Source organism: Rhamphochromis sp. 'chilingali' (assembly GCF_963969265.1).
Source record: "Rhamphochromis sp. 'chilingali' genome assembly, chromosome: 11".
Lineage (NCBI taxonomy): Eukaryota > Metazoa > Chordata > Actinopteri > Cichliformes > Cichlidae > Rhamphochromis > Rhamphochromis sp. 'chilingali'.
This window is the reverse complement of record NC_137938.1, coordinates 22,281,218-22,295,445: the sequence shown is the minus strand read 5'-3', so window position 1 is coordinate 22,295,445 and position 14,228 is coordinate 22,281,218. Positions and strand designations below refer to the sequence as shown.

Below are 14,228 nucleotides of genomic sequence, written 5' to 3'. Positions count from 1 at the left end.
GAAGATCATTTCATGCTATTTTGACTGTGCTAAATGAATATATCCCATATTTGCCAGAGAATTTCTTTTAAATTTAAAATTCTTCTATAAAGGGTTAAAATCCAAAATCTGTAATTAATATTTTAAACTTATAATTCAGGCTGAAGTTTTAAAAGACTGTGTCAGTGGGGGGGAAAAAATACAATATAATAGTTTTTGGGAAGGTGGCATTTTTTGTTGTTAGGACCTGGAGTATCGTTTTTTGTAAAACAAAAATCTGACACTGCAGAAAAAATAGAAATGCATGAAAATGAATGTCGCTGCTATATCATTGGCCCATCTCTGGGCCTAATAAAAACAATGATCAAATGCATCTTGAAATGTTTTTTATGGAAATTGTTTTTGTTTGGCTGGGGGGATTCAATAAAAATCAATGGAGTTATGTAAACATACTGGCCTTTAAAGGGTTAAAATCCCCAAACTGTAATTAATATTTAATATATACAGTTCAGGCTGAAGTATTTTTAAAAGACTGAGTGATTTAAAGTGGAAAAAAACATTATTGCATAGTTTTTTTTACAGCAGTTTTTGGGAATCTGCCATTTCTTGTTCTTAGGTTAAAAAAACTTTTTAATCATCTAAAGCTTTGATGATTGTGGCTGTGTCTCTGTGTTAAATAACGAGCTGACATTTTCCTCAGGACGCGATCAGCTCAACGGCCCTCGAGTTACCTGCATACATCCTGCTCACCTGTCAGCTGTTTAACACCTGCTGCTAATTCAAGAAACACGCCCACGTTACCTGGTGATAGTCACAGTTTAACTGGACAGCCGGTGCTCGATATAACGCAATGCCTGCGCATTATTCTGCACAAGATAAGTAAATATAGTTTGTTTCCTGAGTGCAGAGCTGCTGGAGCTTGTTTCCCTACAGAGCACTTTGTAGGTGAACCCACTTTATCAGCGACTGATGTCCAATCACCGGCACACAGCTGAAATCTCCACTGAGTTTTAGCTTGGAAAACTAACACTGCACATCACTCTGAACACACCATCCCCACTGTCAAATATGGTGGTGGCAGCATCATGCTCTGGGGGTGCTTCTCTTCAGCAGGGACAAGGAAGCTGGTCAGAGTTGATGGGAAGATGGATGGAGCCAAATACAGGGCAATCTTGGAAGAAAACCTCTTGGAGTCTGCCAAAGATTGAGACTGGGGCGGAGGTTCACCTTCCAGTAGGACAACGATCCTAAACATAAAGTCTGGGCAACAATGGAATGGTTTAAAACAAAACATATCCATGAGTTAGAATGGCCCAGTCAAAGTCCAGATCTTAATCCAATCGAGAATCTGTGGCAAGATCTGAAAACTGCTGTTCACAAACGCTGTCCATCTAATCTGACTGAGCTGGAGCTGTTTTGTAAAGAAGAATGGGCAAGAATTTCAGTCTCTATGTGCAAAGCTGGTAGAGACAAACCCTAAAAGACTGGCAGCTGTAATTGCAGCAAAAGGTGGTTCTACAAAGTATTGACTCAGGGGGCTGAATAATCACGGGTGGAGGCCTGTAAAAACATTTGTCCCTCATCATCTTTTTGGACTTTTTTTTTCTAGGTGTTTTTTTTTTGGGCTGTAATTGCTGATAACATGAGGTGATGTCCTTTACTGGTCCCTGAACTCACTGCCAGGTACTGTGGAGTCCAGTTGGCATTTAACTCCTCAGGCTGGGGGACAGCACCTTTTCTGCCATAATATATCAGGATGAAATCCTTGGACCAACTGTCAGACCCTACAGTTGGTACAGGGAGTCCTGGGATCCTCTTGGTGCATGACAGTGCCCAGCCATACAAACTACTGAGCACCTTTTTGAGCTGTTGAGATAAAACTTTTTTCAAGCAGTTTATGAGCCTCTTGGTCAGCTGGGGCCTTTCTGCATGAACCCTGTGATGGACTGGCAACCTGTCCAGAAGATTAACTGCAAATGAAACCAGAGCACCCACTTCCGTCCTGTGAAAAATAATTGTTCCCGAGGGGAGGGGTCTATTCTAGGGAACAAGACCCCTATTCACAGGACAGAAGGTTTTTTTTTTTTTTTTTTTTTTACCTTCATTTAGAAGGAGAAGGCAGGGCAGGCTTCATCCTCTGGCCAGGCGGTTTTTTGTTGTTGTTGTAAACCTTTTTTCTTTTTTCTATTTTTTATTGTTTTCCAATACATCCCTAATTTATCCTTTCAACTTCTACCTTGTGCTGCTGTAACAAGGGAATTTTGTGGTCTGTGGTTAAAGCAGCATGGACTTGTATCCAAAGTGTCACACAGTAAACCAGACAGAAAGGAAGATTTTAAAAATGTGTTTATTATCACTTTTTCAGAGAAGATCTTAACTAGAAACCATATAAAAGAGAAAAAAAAGATCTTGAATTTCCAAAAGAATTAAGAAATTAATAATCAAGTATGCAAAGAGCAGCCTATAAAAATAGTGGTACAGTGTCCTAGACAATAGTCTGTTTTAGCAACTATGCATGTAACAGTATGCTAAGTATGTGTAGTATAAATGGTAGAAATGCTCATTTGGTCTCAGAACGCCGGCAGTAGTTGAAGCTAGAAAACTCGGTCAACATTTTACATTTCATTTTGTCTTACAAACATTTAAGTGTTGCACGAATCGTTTCTGTTCAGTGACCGAATGCCACGTCTGCTGCTATCTCACCAATATCCCGAACAGCCCAGCGACAGTGGGGTCAGCAGCGAAAGGCCATACAAGCTTAGGAGATAGGGCACCTTTTCCTCTTCTTCTGGCTTGAGAAGTTGGTTGCTTTGGTGATGGCACTCATGATAATTTTGGAGATGCACTGTGGAGTCTCTTGTGAGGACGATTTGCAGCAGCGGCGGACAGTACTGGGAACAGCCCTCTTTGATGCGCACAGCTTCTGTGACATTTCTTCAAGCTGATGTCATGGAGAGATCAAAGGCAGAACAGCAGCGGGAAATCAGAACTCTCTGTTCAAATTTTAAATGTTGCTAGGCCAAACTTTTTTTTTGCAATTTGTCTTATTTTTGCAGACAAACTTCCCTTTTAATGGCTTTTAATGGGACTTACCAGTCGCGCAGAGCAAGCGGTCTTCTCTTCTTCCTGCAGGGGGCAGCATTGTGTCACAAAGTCCTTAAGAGGAAACCCAACAGGGAATCTAAAACACAGTCACATTGATGCAAATGCATCTCATGTTAGACTGCCCACAGATTATATACTTAAACAAATGTGTTGACATTTCACAGAGCAAAATGAATAGAAAAAATGGAAAAAACATCAAAAGAAACAAAAATAAATTATAGGAAGATCAGATCAAAGAAAAAATGCAATAAATAGTGTCTTACTTCTTCTTGATGGTTTTGTGAGTGTCACATATCTTGTTCAGCGACACTTCCTCATGAGCAGAAGTCACATTATAATACGGGTCTGGAGACATCTGCTGGAAACAGCTGTATTTATCACTTTGGTTCAGACAGCAGGGGTAATTCACCCGTCCTCTGTTCTCACGCAAGCAGAACTTGTTCAGTTCCTCACGCCACTGAAATGAAGAGCAAGAATGAAGTGTCACGACATGGAAACTACTCAGTTAAGCGAAAATGTGTATTTTTAGCTGCTATTCTTTTACCTTCTGGTCAGCACAGTTGACTTTAGTCTTCTTATTTTTGCAGCAACTTTTGAATCCCTTCTCTATAAGATTAACGGTCTTCGCCTGAAGAGCCACCATTTCATAGCCTGAACGTGGGAGGCACTTGATGCTGTAGGCGGGGCGAAGCCTCTGGTTGTGACACACTGATTCAATGGTATCTGCGGTGGGTCGTCCAGGAGGAAAGCTGATGTCAGCAGCTCGGGGAGTAGATAGTTTCTTGGTCTTCCTTTCTATGAGGGCTATGGGAACAGGGCCGTGTGTCCTGCAATGCATGAGGCATAAGGTCAGACACAGACATGCCTCTTACGGGCTCAGGATGAATTCAGCATAACGGAAATGTGTTTTGCAATATGAAGCTACTTTTTCTCTTTGCCTTAAATGATAACCTGACATTACTTCTTCTACAGGACTCTTCTCTTCATTGCAATTAAACTTTTGAACTTGACAGATGATGCACGCCCAACAAAATCAATATAAGCAAGTGCACAATAACATCTTTCCACAGTAATAGAATCATTAGTACTATCATTTGCTGTAAAGTGTATTGTTAGATTAATACATAAACATAAATGCAATGTAGTGATAACCATCTCAGCTACTGTATTAAAAATGGTGCCTGCTGCTATGCATTTTTAATGGATTCATTCTAAGTTTATAAGAATTATTAATTTGTTGAAAGGCATAATTACACACAAATCAATATACATTTATGAGTACAATATTTTCTTTCTATTAAACGATCTAAAAAATTACTTAATGTACCTTAAAAGTACTGCCTTTAGTGGCTGAGGCAGCAAAGTATTTATGGTTTAACCTTGGTACTGTTTATTGAGACTGACGGAGAACAAATGCATTATCCTCTTTAATCCGAGTGAGCAAAAATATTGATAATCATTTTTTTTGCTTTTCTACGCACCTCTGGCAAGTGTTCGGGTTAAAGGTGAATTCAGCGGTAGAGGGAAGAGGTTCCACTGGCAGCCCCTGTGTCGGCCCGTAGTTTGGGTTTGGAGCATCATTGCTGAAGCAGTTGAGCCTTTTGTTGTTGTCGTTTATTTTACAGCAGTGATACCAAGGATGCTTTATTGAAAGGTCCTCCTCACAGTACTTTTCAACTGACAGCTCCCACTTGAGTAAGCACAAAACAGAGTAACACAGACAGTCAGGGTGCACAGTGTGAATGAAATTCTTCAATAATAACATGAAGTCTGCACCTTGTCTGCTACTTATTGAATAAATTCACCACCTGAAGTTATGTTGTCAAGAGACAAATTAGAAAACAAACAAGAAGCTGCTAAGGTAACGCTCACTGAGGAATTCAACATAGTTTTGATGCTCGTGCCAAGGCCTGTCCGCCTGTTATGTCTGCCTGGGCTGATTAAACGGGCTTATCGACTGAAAGCGCTCAAGGTTTTCAACTTTGTTTTTAAAAAAACAAAACCCAAGTACCATCACCTCTGCAATGTGAAGAATGTTTCATGCTCCAATTATGTTCAGGTCCAATTCATAAAGTGGTTGAAAAAAATGCTGCTTTTTCTACATTTACAGACTCAAAAATGAAAAGAATATGAGTGCAATAAAAAACTGTATATGTTACTGTATATTATTAGTGCATTGTTCCTAAACAGCACAAATTGTGTTTTTTATTACATGGATGTAGAGAAAACACTACTTCCCTATTCTGAAAAAAAAACCCGAATCATCAGCAAAAGTAAGAGAAGAGGAACTCAAGCAACAAACACAGGTCACCATGACATCACTTTATATTTACGCAGAGCTAAAAAAGTATTGCTGAATTAGCTATAAGAGCTGTTGTGAAAACATACAGCCTGTGTGGCGCAACACAGGGTCACTTCTCTCTCCCACGTCTGGTTGTCTTTGCAGCATGTGCTCAGCCAGGCCTCTGCATTATTCACAGCAGAGGCCCTCAACTTGTCAACTCCGTAGCCTGAGTCAGGAAAGTAGGATGATGGGTAGCGCGGACGAAGGTCGCTATAGTCACAGATGGCTTGGAGATTCTCTGACGTTGGCCGACCGAGAGGAAACTGAACGTTATAAGTTGTCGGAAGAGGACCGCTGTAAGAACGGGGACCAACAGTTGGTGGGCCTGCAGGGGAAAGACCACAGTCGGCACTTTTAGCAGTAGAACATAGTACAGAAGGAGCAAGTTTAAAAAAAAAAAAATGTAAGTAAAGTAGATGCATACGTCCTCTTGGTCTTGGTCTGAAACCTAAGAAAACAAATAACATTTAAAAAAAAAAAAAATCAAACAAGACCAAAGGCAGCCAAAATACAAAGAAAAGCTTTGAGTGTGCTTTTAAGAAGCCTGGAAAAGTATTCCCGAAGACTACTTAAAGACATTCCATGGTGTTGCACACTACTGTGAATATCTGCTCACCTCTCTGCCTTGGTTGAGGCTGCACTGGCCGCTGTGAATCTGGGAAAACAGCAAAAAAACCACAAAATATATTAATTTAATTGGGGGGGGGGGGGGGGGGGGGGGGTATGTAGTGCATTTATGCCAAAACATTATAACTAGAGGTAAGACGATAAATGGTGCCCATACCAAAGTGATCTCTCAAGTCCATCTCTTTCTGCATCTCTAAAGATACAAAACATAATACCAGATTTTTATATACATTATTTTAAATGAAGTAAAACACTAAAACAGACAGAAAGACACAGCTTTATATATTTTTTAAATTATATTTTAGTTCTGTACTCAAACTGGGCCACAACTAACTCAACCTGGCTGCAAATAACCTTAAAACAAGAGTGGTGGGCTCTTTCGGGGTTTAGAATGTCACTTCCATAAAAAGAGAGAAGAAAAACAAGACTATCAGTACATTTTCTAACCTTCTAACCACAGAAGACATTTCACTGCAATCATAAAACAAACCGGTTAAAAGAAGACTTTCATCTCAAAGTCCTAACATTCCTCTTGAAGTGAGAGCTGGCCAAATACAAGTATGAGCATGTGACGTTATAATTGGTAGCTGTGGAGATGCTGCGCTAATATGTGAATGCGCGCGCACACACCTTGCATCAGTTGGGGAATGTCAAAGGTGACCTCGCGCTGCTCAAAGAAGCGCTCGTCTATAATGTTGCAGGCGGCACACAAAGGAGAGACAGAGAGAAAAAAGAGTGAGACAAAGTTACATAACCATAACTACGCATGTTTGTTTTTTTGTTATTGTTTGTTTGTTTATTACTACTGAGAGCGAAAAATGATGGAAGTATTGAAGAAGTCAGATCCTTCATCGGAAAAAAAACTGTAAAAGGTAGAGTGGGACAAAATAAGAGAAGTTTTGGAAGTTTTATAAACAAACAAACAAATAAAAATGTTATTTTATACGTGCATCTGTGTGTAATCTATAAAAATACACGTGAGACATGTCTGAAATGAAGAACTTGAATCAAAGTGCTCAGAGCAGACTGCTTTGTATAAAAGTCTACCTGGCACCAGGTCACTGCAAAATAGACGCTCCCACTGCAGCAGGAGCGATCAAACATGGAGCTGGGCAATCGGCCATGAAGCAAACAAGAATTCCCTGCGTGGATTTCTAGTTGGAAGCAACAAAAAAGTAGTGTACCAACCTTCGGATGCTGAGCTCAGTAAAACCAAGAGCAAAGCGGTGGAACAGATTAGCGCCCAAGTCGGACCCATTTTGGACCTGATCGTGTCCGTGCCGTGCTATGCGTGCTTTATGTTCTGCAGCTGCAGCTGACTGTCCTGGCAGAGTGCGCAGAGGCCGCCCAGGAAAGCACGCTCCGCGGGGCAGCGCACAGACGGGCCCGTTAATTGGTCCAACACAAGCCGCTGCGCTGTCTGTCTGAGGAGCAAAAGCCCGCAACAGGACAAAAACTTTTTTACGATTGTTGTGGGATTTAAGGGAGCGGAAAAAAGGTGGGAGGGAAGGAAGTTTTTTGACATGACTCATTGGTGATGCGTTCAAATTCCTGGTGCTGTTTAATGGGAATGTATGGAACCCTTATGTGGAAAAGCTCAGCTTTAGCATTTTTTCCTGCTTAAAAACTTAACATGGAGAGGAAAAGAGAAAACTTTTCAACGAAAATAAACCAAACAAAAACATAGGCAATCTTGGAATAGCAATACAAATATGTCTTGTAAAATAACGTATAAAATACAGTTTGTTAAATAGAAAGTGTTAAAACAAAGTATGTTTATGCTTTCCTATTTCTCAAGGCTACTGAGAACTTAATGCAACACAGTCTGTTTTTCTTAAGGATCAGAAGCTTGTCCTTATCATGTATCAGATGTTTACTTGGTCTTGATGTTATCTTGACCTATATACTGTGTTTACATTGAAATACCACAGTGTGAGACCATAAATGCCAATACTCCCATTAAAGCTGGCTGACTGAAAAGAAATCCTTTAAATTATTTTTTTTTACAAAGCAGCAGAGCCTGAGTAATCCTTATTTTAATAATAGGCGAATCATTCCTAGCTCAGTGATTGTTTTGCTTATTGCCTGATAAATGACAAATTCCATCCAGAGTTTATGCTCTGGATTATGGCAACTTCCTGCCTCATGAGAATGAGTTTCCATAGCTGTCATCGACACCGCAAACACAGTCGTCAGGGTTTTTTGTCAGACTTTGTGGAGGCCTGTCTAGACACACAATACTAAATATTTATCTCTGTGATGATTAAACTGATCATCACAACTTTTGTTTTATTGTAATAGATGTGCGAGTTTGCTTTTTAGTCAACCATTTTTAGAAAGTTCCTCAACTAGAAGCATATTTACAAGAGGAAGAGATTTCAGCTTTCGGGTCCCTCTTTTGTTGAACCAGCCACTAGATTTGGGAGAAAGACACCTTCTCTGCTTTTAAGCTTAGGCTTAAAACTTTCCTTTTTAAGAAAGCATATAGTTCGGGTTGGATCAGGTGACCCTGACTCCTCCCTTAGTTAAGATGCAGTAGGTCTAGGCTGCTGTCACGACGTACAAGGTGGACTCACGCGCAGGACTCCGGGGATGATGTACACAAGAGAATTTATTACAGAACAATGTCCAATGAGTTTATATACACAGATACGGGGCAGTGCTATGTACAAAAGGTGAGGGGGGCAGGGGTCCGGGGAAAATCCAGGGGAACACGCTCGTTTCTCTCCACACAATCCAGACACGAATCCACTCGCACACCAGGAAAACAGTCCAGGGAATCTGTACACAAAGAGACGCTTGTTAAATGCTAAACACACACTGCATGGGAAAATACTTGCTGGGGCGCTCGACTTTCACTGACGCGATTCTCACAACGATCCAGCGAAGAACAGCTGTTGCTTCCCGTCTTAAATACCACACTGATGAGGCGCAGGTGTTTCTTCCTCCGAGGGCGTGGGCCAAGGGCGTGAACCCATAATGAGTTCAGACCTGGCGAGAGAGAGGAGAAGAGAGAAAGAGGGGGAGACAGCTGATCAGCGACCAGCTGAACCCCCAGGCCGTGACAGCTGCTGAGTGTTTCATTGTCATTCACTTTGTGTTACAGTGTGTATTCTTGTCCCGTCTCCCACACCTCACCCCCAAATGATCATGGCCTCTCCCTGAGCCAGAATCCTGCCAGGTATTTCTTCCTGTAAAATGGAAGTTTTCCCTTCCCACTATCGCCAAGTACTTGCTCACAGGGAGGCATTTGATAGTTGACATTTTCAATCTATTACTGTAGGATCTCTACCTTACAATATAAAGTGTGTTGAGGCAGCTGCTGTTTAGATTTGGTGTTGTAAAATTGAAATCAAATCAAAGAAGTTGGAATATGAAGACACTTCATAAAATAACACCAGGATTCAGTATCAAGGTAATGCAGTGATGTGATGGTTAACTTTATATGACAGAGATATGAAAAGCCTTGCTGTCCTTGTTATGTCTGTAATCTGTAGAGATTAGGTCCAGGGTCATCATGGCCTCAGTGTATGAAAGAATGACTGGAACACAGCTTCTCCAGCCAGTTTAATTCTCCTTCAGTTCTCCTTTGCAGTTCAAATAAACTTTAATACTGACTATTGGACATATGTTGTTTACCCAGGAGGAGTATTTTTCTTTTGCTGCTTTGGCTGCAGCTTTGTCGAGTCAAACAAATACGAGTATTAAAGGTGGTGCTGGTGAGTGCCGGGAGCTGTACGAAAAAGCTGAAATTCCTCTTGGAGGTCAGGTTTATGGAAAAATAAACAAGCCCCGCTGATACATCACAGCCTGTCATGGATATTTAAGAAAATTAAAGGCAACAATTTTCTTTTTCTTTTTTTTGCTTTGACAGCCTCTAACAGTAAATGGTTCTCTGGTAAAAAGGAGTTTTGGGTAAGTCATGTGTCAGTGGAAATGAGATATACAGAACTGCAAAAACATCATAATATTGTTGAAAATCCCACGCCCTGCCCAGCTTTTGGGGGTGGCACTGGACCCAATCAGAAGCCTGGATCAGACATCTGTTCTGTCTTGCGTGCTGCAGCCTGCGAGCAAGCATGCTATGGTGTCTTTTTTTAAATGACACTAAAAATGTGTTTGATATGTTTTCTAAGTAAGGTTTCGCATTTTTCTTATGTTTGTTTCTGCATCATTTCAAAGTTAAATTAGTTCCTTATTAAAGTACAACCCTCCTTTTTTTATTTGACTCTTAAAAGTTCTGTTTTAGTCATCTGCAGCAGTCATCTGTACCAGTCGGTTACCTCATCTAAACCACTTAACTGCTCACTCTCATTGTTTCACTGGTGTGTCAGTGCAGAGGTGCTTACTAAAGCCTACACACCAGGTTAGTCTGTTTTCTGCATGGTTCCTGGAGTTGAGTTGGAGCACTTAGACACTGGATGCAGATCAGAGAGTTCACAATAATAAAAAAGAGACCTAGGAGGGGAGCTCAGCTGAGAAAAATGCCCTCATGCACACAGGACTGTTAGTATTATAAAGTCTCTTATCCTTCTTCACCTCCAAGAACATTCTTTTTTTCTTTCTTTTTTTTTTTTGGCCTGTCCCGTTTGGCTCTTTTGCCATCAGAATTGTTGTCTAAAGGCAAAGAAAGATGCCCAACGGATTTACTTTACCAAACTGACCATCCCAGCCTTGCCGTAATGGTCCATTTGATTCACCTTTTATTGTTTATTTTATTTTCACTTACTGAATATGGGACAGACTTGACTGGGGGAAAGAAGGGGAGAAAGAAAGAGGGAAAGAGAAACAGCTGAGAAGAGGGACGGGGGAGAAGGGCAAAAGACAAAAACCAACAGAATGAGCAGAAAAAAAAAGAAAAAAATGCATATATCGATCACCTGGATCACCTGCTGAGAAAGAAAAAAGAAAACAAGCAGAAGAGAACGAGAGTAATAGAATAAACAACATCACAATGATATATGGGAATATGACAGTAAATACTAAATATTAAACATTATTGTGCAGCACATAAGATCAACAGAACACAGTGTGCTTTGAGGTAGGAGCCAAAAAGGGTGTAGTTTGTGGGTGTGATCACCCGTGTGTACACCTGTGAGCATGGACGCGCTTGATTTTTTTTTTTAAAGGTTCCTTCATGTAATGATCTGCTAGAGGGTGTGGGGGGGCCACAGCCCCGTCCTCCAGGGTATGAAGCAGGTATGGAGGAGATCAAAACTCCAGACATCCAGAGGCCCCCAGAACACAAGAGACCAAGGAAGACCAACAGAGGGGCAGCCGCGCCACTGTCCCAGAAAGAGCTGAGGAGAGTCCCAGATGAGGGCTCACTCAGCAGCCGCGGAGCAGAAGCCAGGGGGAGTTGCAGTGACGCGCCCGTGAGCTCCGCCGGCAGCCAGCCGTGCCTGAGTGACCGAGCCCCAGGCCGAGAGGCCGGGGGCTCGTACGTACTTTTATGACCACACTGTGCTCTTCTGATGGCTGCTTCCAGCAGGATAACGTATCATGTCACAAAACTCAAATCATTTCAAACTGTTTTCTTGAACATGAGTTCACTGTGGCCACCTCACGCCCCGATAAGCGGCCGCCAAGGAGTGAGCCGGTGTGTACCTGGACGTCTAGGTACCCTCGCCCCTGGAGGGGGGAACTGCACCCAGACCCAGGTGGTGTTACCCTTTTCCCTGCGGTGGGGGGAGGCAGACCGCCCCGACTCCGCAGCAGCAGGGAGGCCCCACACTCCATACCGCAGTCGGACGGCCAACTCCTCCTCCTAGCCCCCCCGCTCCAGCAGGTCGCAGAGAATGGGGGTGAGAGAAGACTCCAAACCTCCCTCCACCCGCTCATTGTAGTGTTGATGCATGTGTGTTCTAAGGTGCATTTAAAACCCAGGAGGGCATGGAGCTACCTGCCAGAGAGCAGCAGGTAAGCGCATAGTCCCTCCTGCTAGCCCTCAATGTCTACGTGTATTTAAAATTGAGAGGTGGGCAACGACGCCAGGGGTGGGGTGTACACCCTGATGGTACTTTGGACTCCGTGTATCGTGCCCACCCCCAAGATCCTATATGTATGTGTAATGAGAGTGTGAGTAATGTGAATGTCTAAGTTGTGGGATAAAATTGAGGCAGAGGCAGCCAGAAGGGGACCGGGGGGGGGGGGGGGGGGGGGGGGGGGGGGTAGCCTCCTCTGCACCCTGGTGACATACCCCTACTCCAAGGTCCTGCATGTGTGGGTGGTTGTGGTGGAGCGGGAAGAGGGAGGCAGCTGGAGATGGGGAGGGAAGGAAGGGAGGGGCAAGTGACCCCTCCCTGGGGCCAGCTCCCCCGCTGACCCTAGTAGGCACACCCATACTCTGCGACCCGCCAGGGAAAGGGGGCCCAGGCCCATCCAGACCGGGGCCCAGCGCAGCAGCGCCTCCCAGCCCCACAGAGCCCGGGACAGTCCACCCAACCCCACCACAGAGAAAACTGCACCCACCCCACCATCCACTCATCTTCCAGACTACATAAGACAATAAACACCCAGGCTGAGATCTTCCTCCACCTCTCCTGTATCTCCCCCTCCTGCAGAGAGAGCCCCTGAGGAGAGGAAAGCTCCTGCAAGATGTGACAATCTTCCCCACCAGTTGAAGAGCCCCCCAGGTGGCTCGATGCACCGGCGGCACCCTGCTCCAGGGCTGGGCCCCCATGCACCCACCCACCCACCTCCAAGAACATTCTCACGCAGCTGTGCCCATGAACAAAAGACTCTCCAGCCCACCCACAACACATAATCCAAATGACTAAATTACAGTTTCCTGCTGTTCTTATCACTCAAGTTATGTGAGGCAGACTATGAAGCTACTAATCCCACAAAAAGCCAGTGTGTACATGCTGCATGCCAACTACAAAGTATACACTCAAGTCTTTAACTGATGTGTATAGAGGAAAAATTATAAAAAGAACAAATGTGTTATCATCCCGATACTCATAGAACTAAATGCACATTCTTCCCCCCAAGAACAAGAATCATTGATCCAAACAGGATAGGGAGGCCGTGAAAGATGGGACCAAATGGTGCAGATGGAACAGATGCTCAGCATTCTTGCCGCTGCTTTTTGATCTGTGGCCACCTCACGCTCCTTTTCCTGACTTAATAAATCCTTTGTTTTGAGTCCTCAAACCAACCTATAAGCACTCACATCTACTAAACCAGTAAGTCAGTGTAATACCTGGCAAAATAATTCTCGAGCTTACCCATATGAAACTTCAGAATTCCCACAACTTTATCTTCCATTAAGGAAAATAACTCTTCTCTTTCACCAAATCACTCATTTGTCCATTTTCCAGAGTAATTATGGTCAAATAGCTACTGCAGACATTCTTGGTGCTGTTTTGATAACTACTGAACACATACTCAACTCAAATTTCCTGGAACATGTCATTAAAGCTCGCTAATCGTAGACTCATGACCCCAAATCTGCTCCTCTTTGGGCAACTAGATGTCTCCCTTCCACAGGCAGGGAAAACAGATTCACATGTTATCATTTGCAAAAGACAGAGACATACCCAGACTGATAATGTTTATTTCTTAGATGCTTTACACCATTTGAAAAACCCATCTGCTTTCCAAGACTTGGGAGTGGGACTTCATCCAGTCAGTCAAAGTTATTTCTGTGGCACATTTAAAACAACAGCTGCCGACCAAAGCGCAACAAAAATAATCAAATGACATAAAAACATAGGACAAGATGGCAGAATTTAAGAAAGAAAAGATAAAATGAGAAAACCCGAGTAAGAAATAACACGAATCAAAGTAATCATTATTCATTCTGGTTTAACAGCCAGCTGACGTGAGCTGATAAGCGTCAGAGTCGGTGTCTATCTGACAGTTTTCTGTTTTGAAGTCTTCGAGTTCGAGTTTCCATTTTGGTTCTTTAGTTATTCCCCTGTGTGGAGATTTTCGTGTTTGTTACATTTTTAGTGTCCTGCTTGTTCCTCTTAAACCTTTGTTTTGGTAATACTTGAGTTTTAAGTTTTGTGTGTTATGAGGTTTTTTTGTAATATTCTTGTGTTTGGATTTCTGTCTTTGACTTTGTGTTTTTTCTGTATCGTGTTTCAGTGTGAGTTCACATCTCTGTGTTTAGTAGTTACCTTTCGGTTATTTCAGGTTACTCCCCCCACGGGACTGTCTACACCTG

General features: G+C 42.7%; 1 protein-coding gene across 2 annotated transcripts; it reads right to left on the bottom strand.

The window, feature by feature from the left end:
• Positions 1 to 2,314: 2,314 nt before the first annotated feature.
• Positions 2,315 to 7,516, bottom strand: ecm1b (extracellular matrix protein 1b). Of its 2 annotated transcripts, XM_080896734.1 has the most exons (11): positions 7,244 to 7,516; positions 6,686 to 6,742; positions 6,213 to 6,248; positions 6,045 to 6,083; positions 5,853 to 5,876; positions 5,473 to 5,753; positions 4,566 to 4,774; positions 3,629 to 3,911; positions 3,348 to 3,541; positions 3,073 to 3,160; positions 2,315 to 2,920 (listed from the first exon to the last, which is right to left on the bottom strand). In XM_080896734.1, exons 1-11 carry the CDS (start codon positions 7,311 to 7,313, stop codon positions 2,738 to 2,740), a joined length of 1,464 nt encoding a protein of 487 aa, XP_080752860.1. In that variant the 5' UTR covers positions 7,314 to 7,516; the 3' UTR covers positions 2,315 to 2,737. The 2 variants fall into 2 exon arrangements, with proteins under 2 accessions (XP_080752860.1, XP_080752861.1); XM_080896735.1 differs by lacking the exon at positions 5,853 to 5,876.
• Positions 7,517 to 14,228: the final 6,712 nt, after the last annotated feature.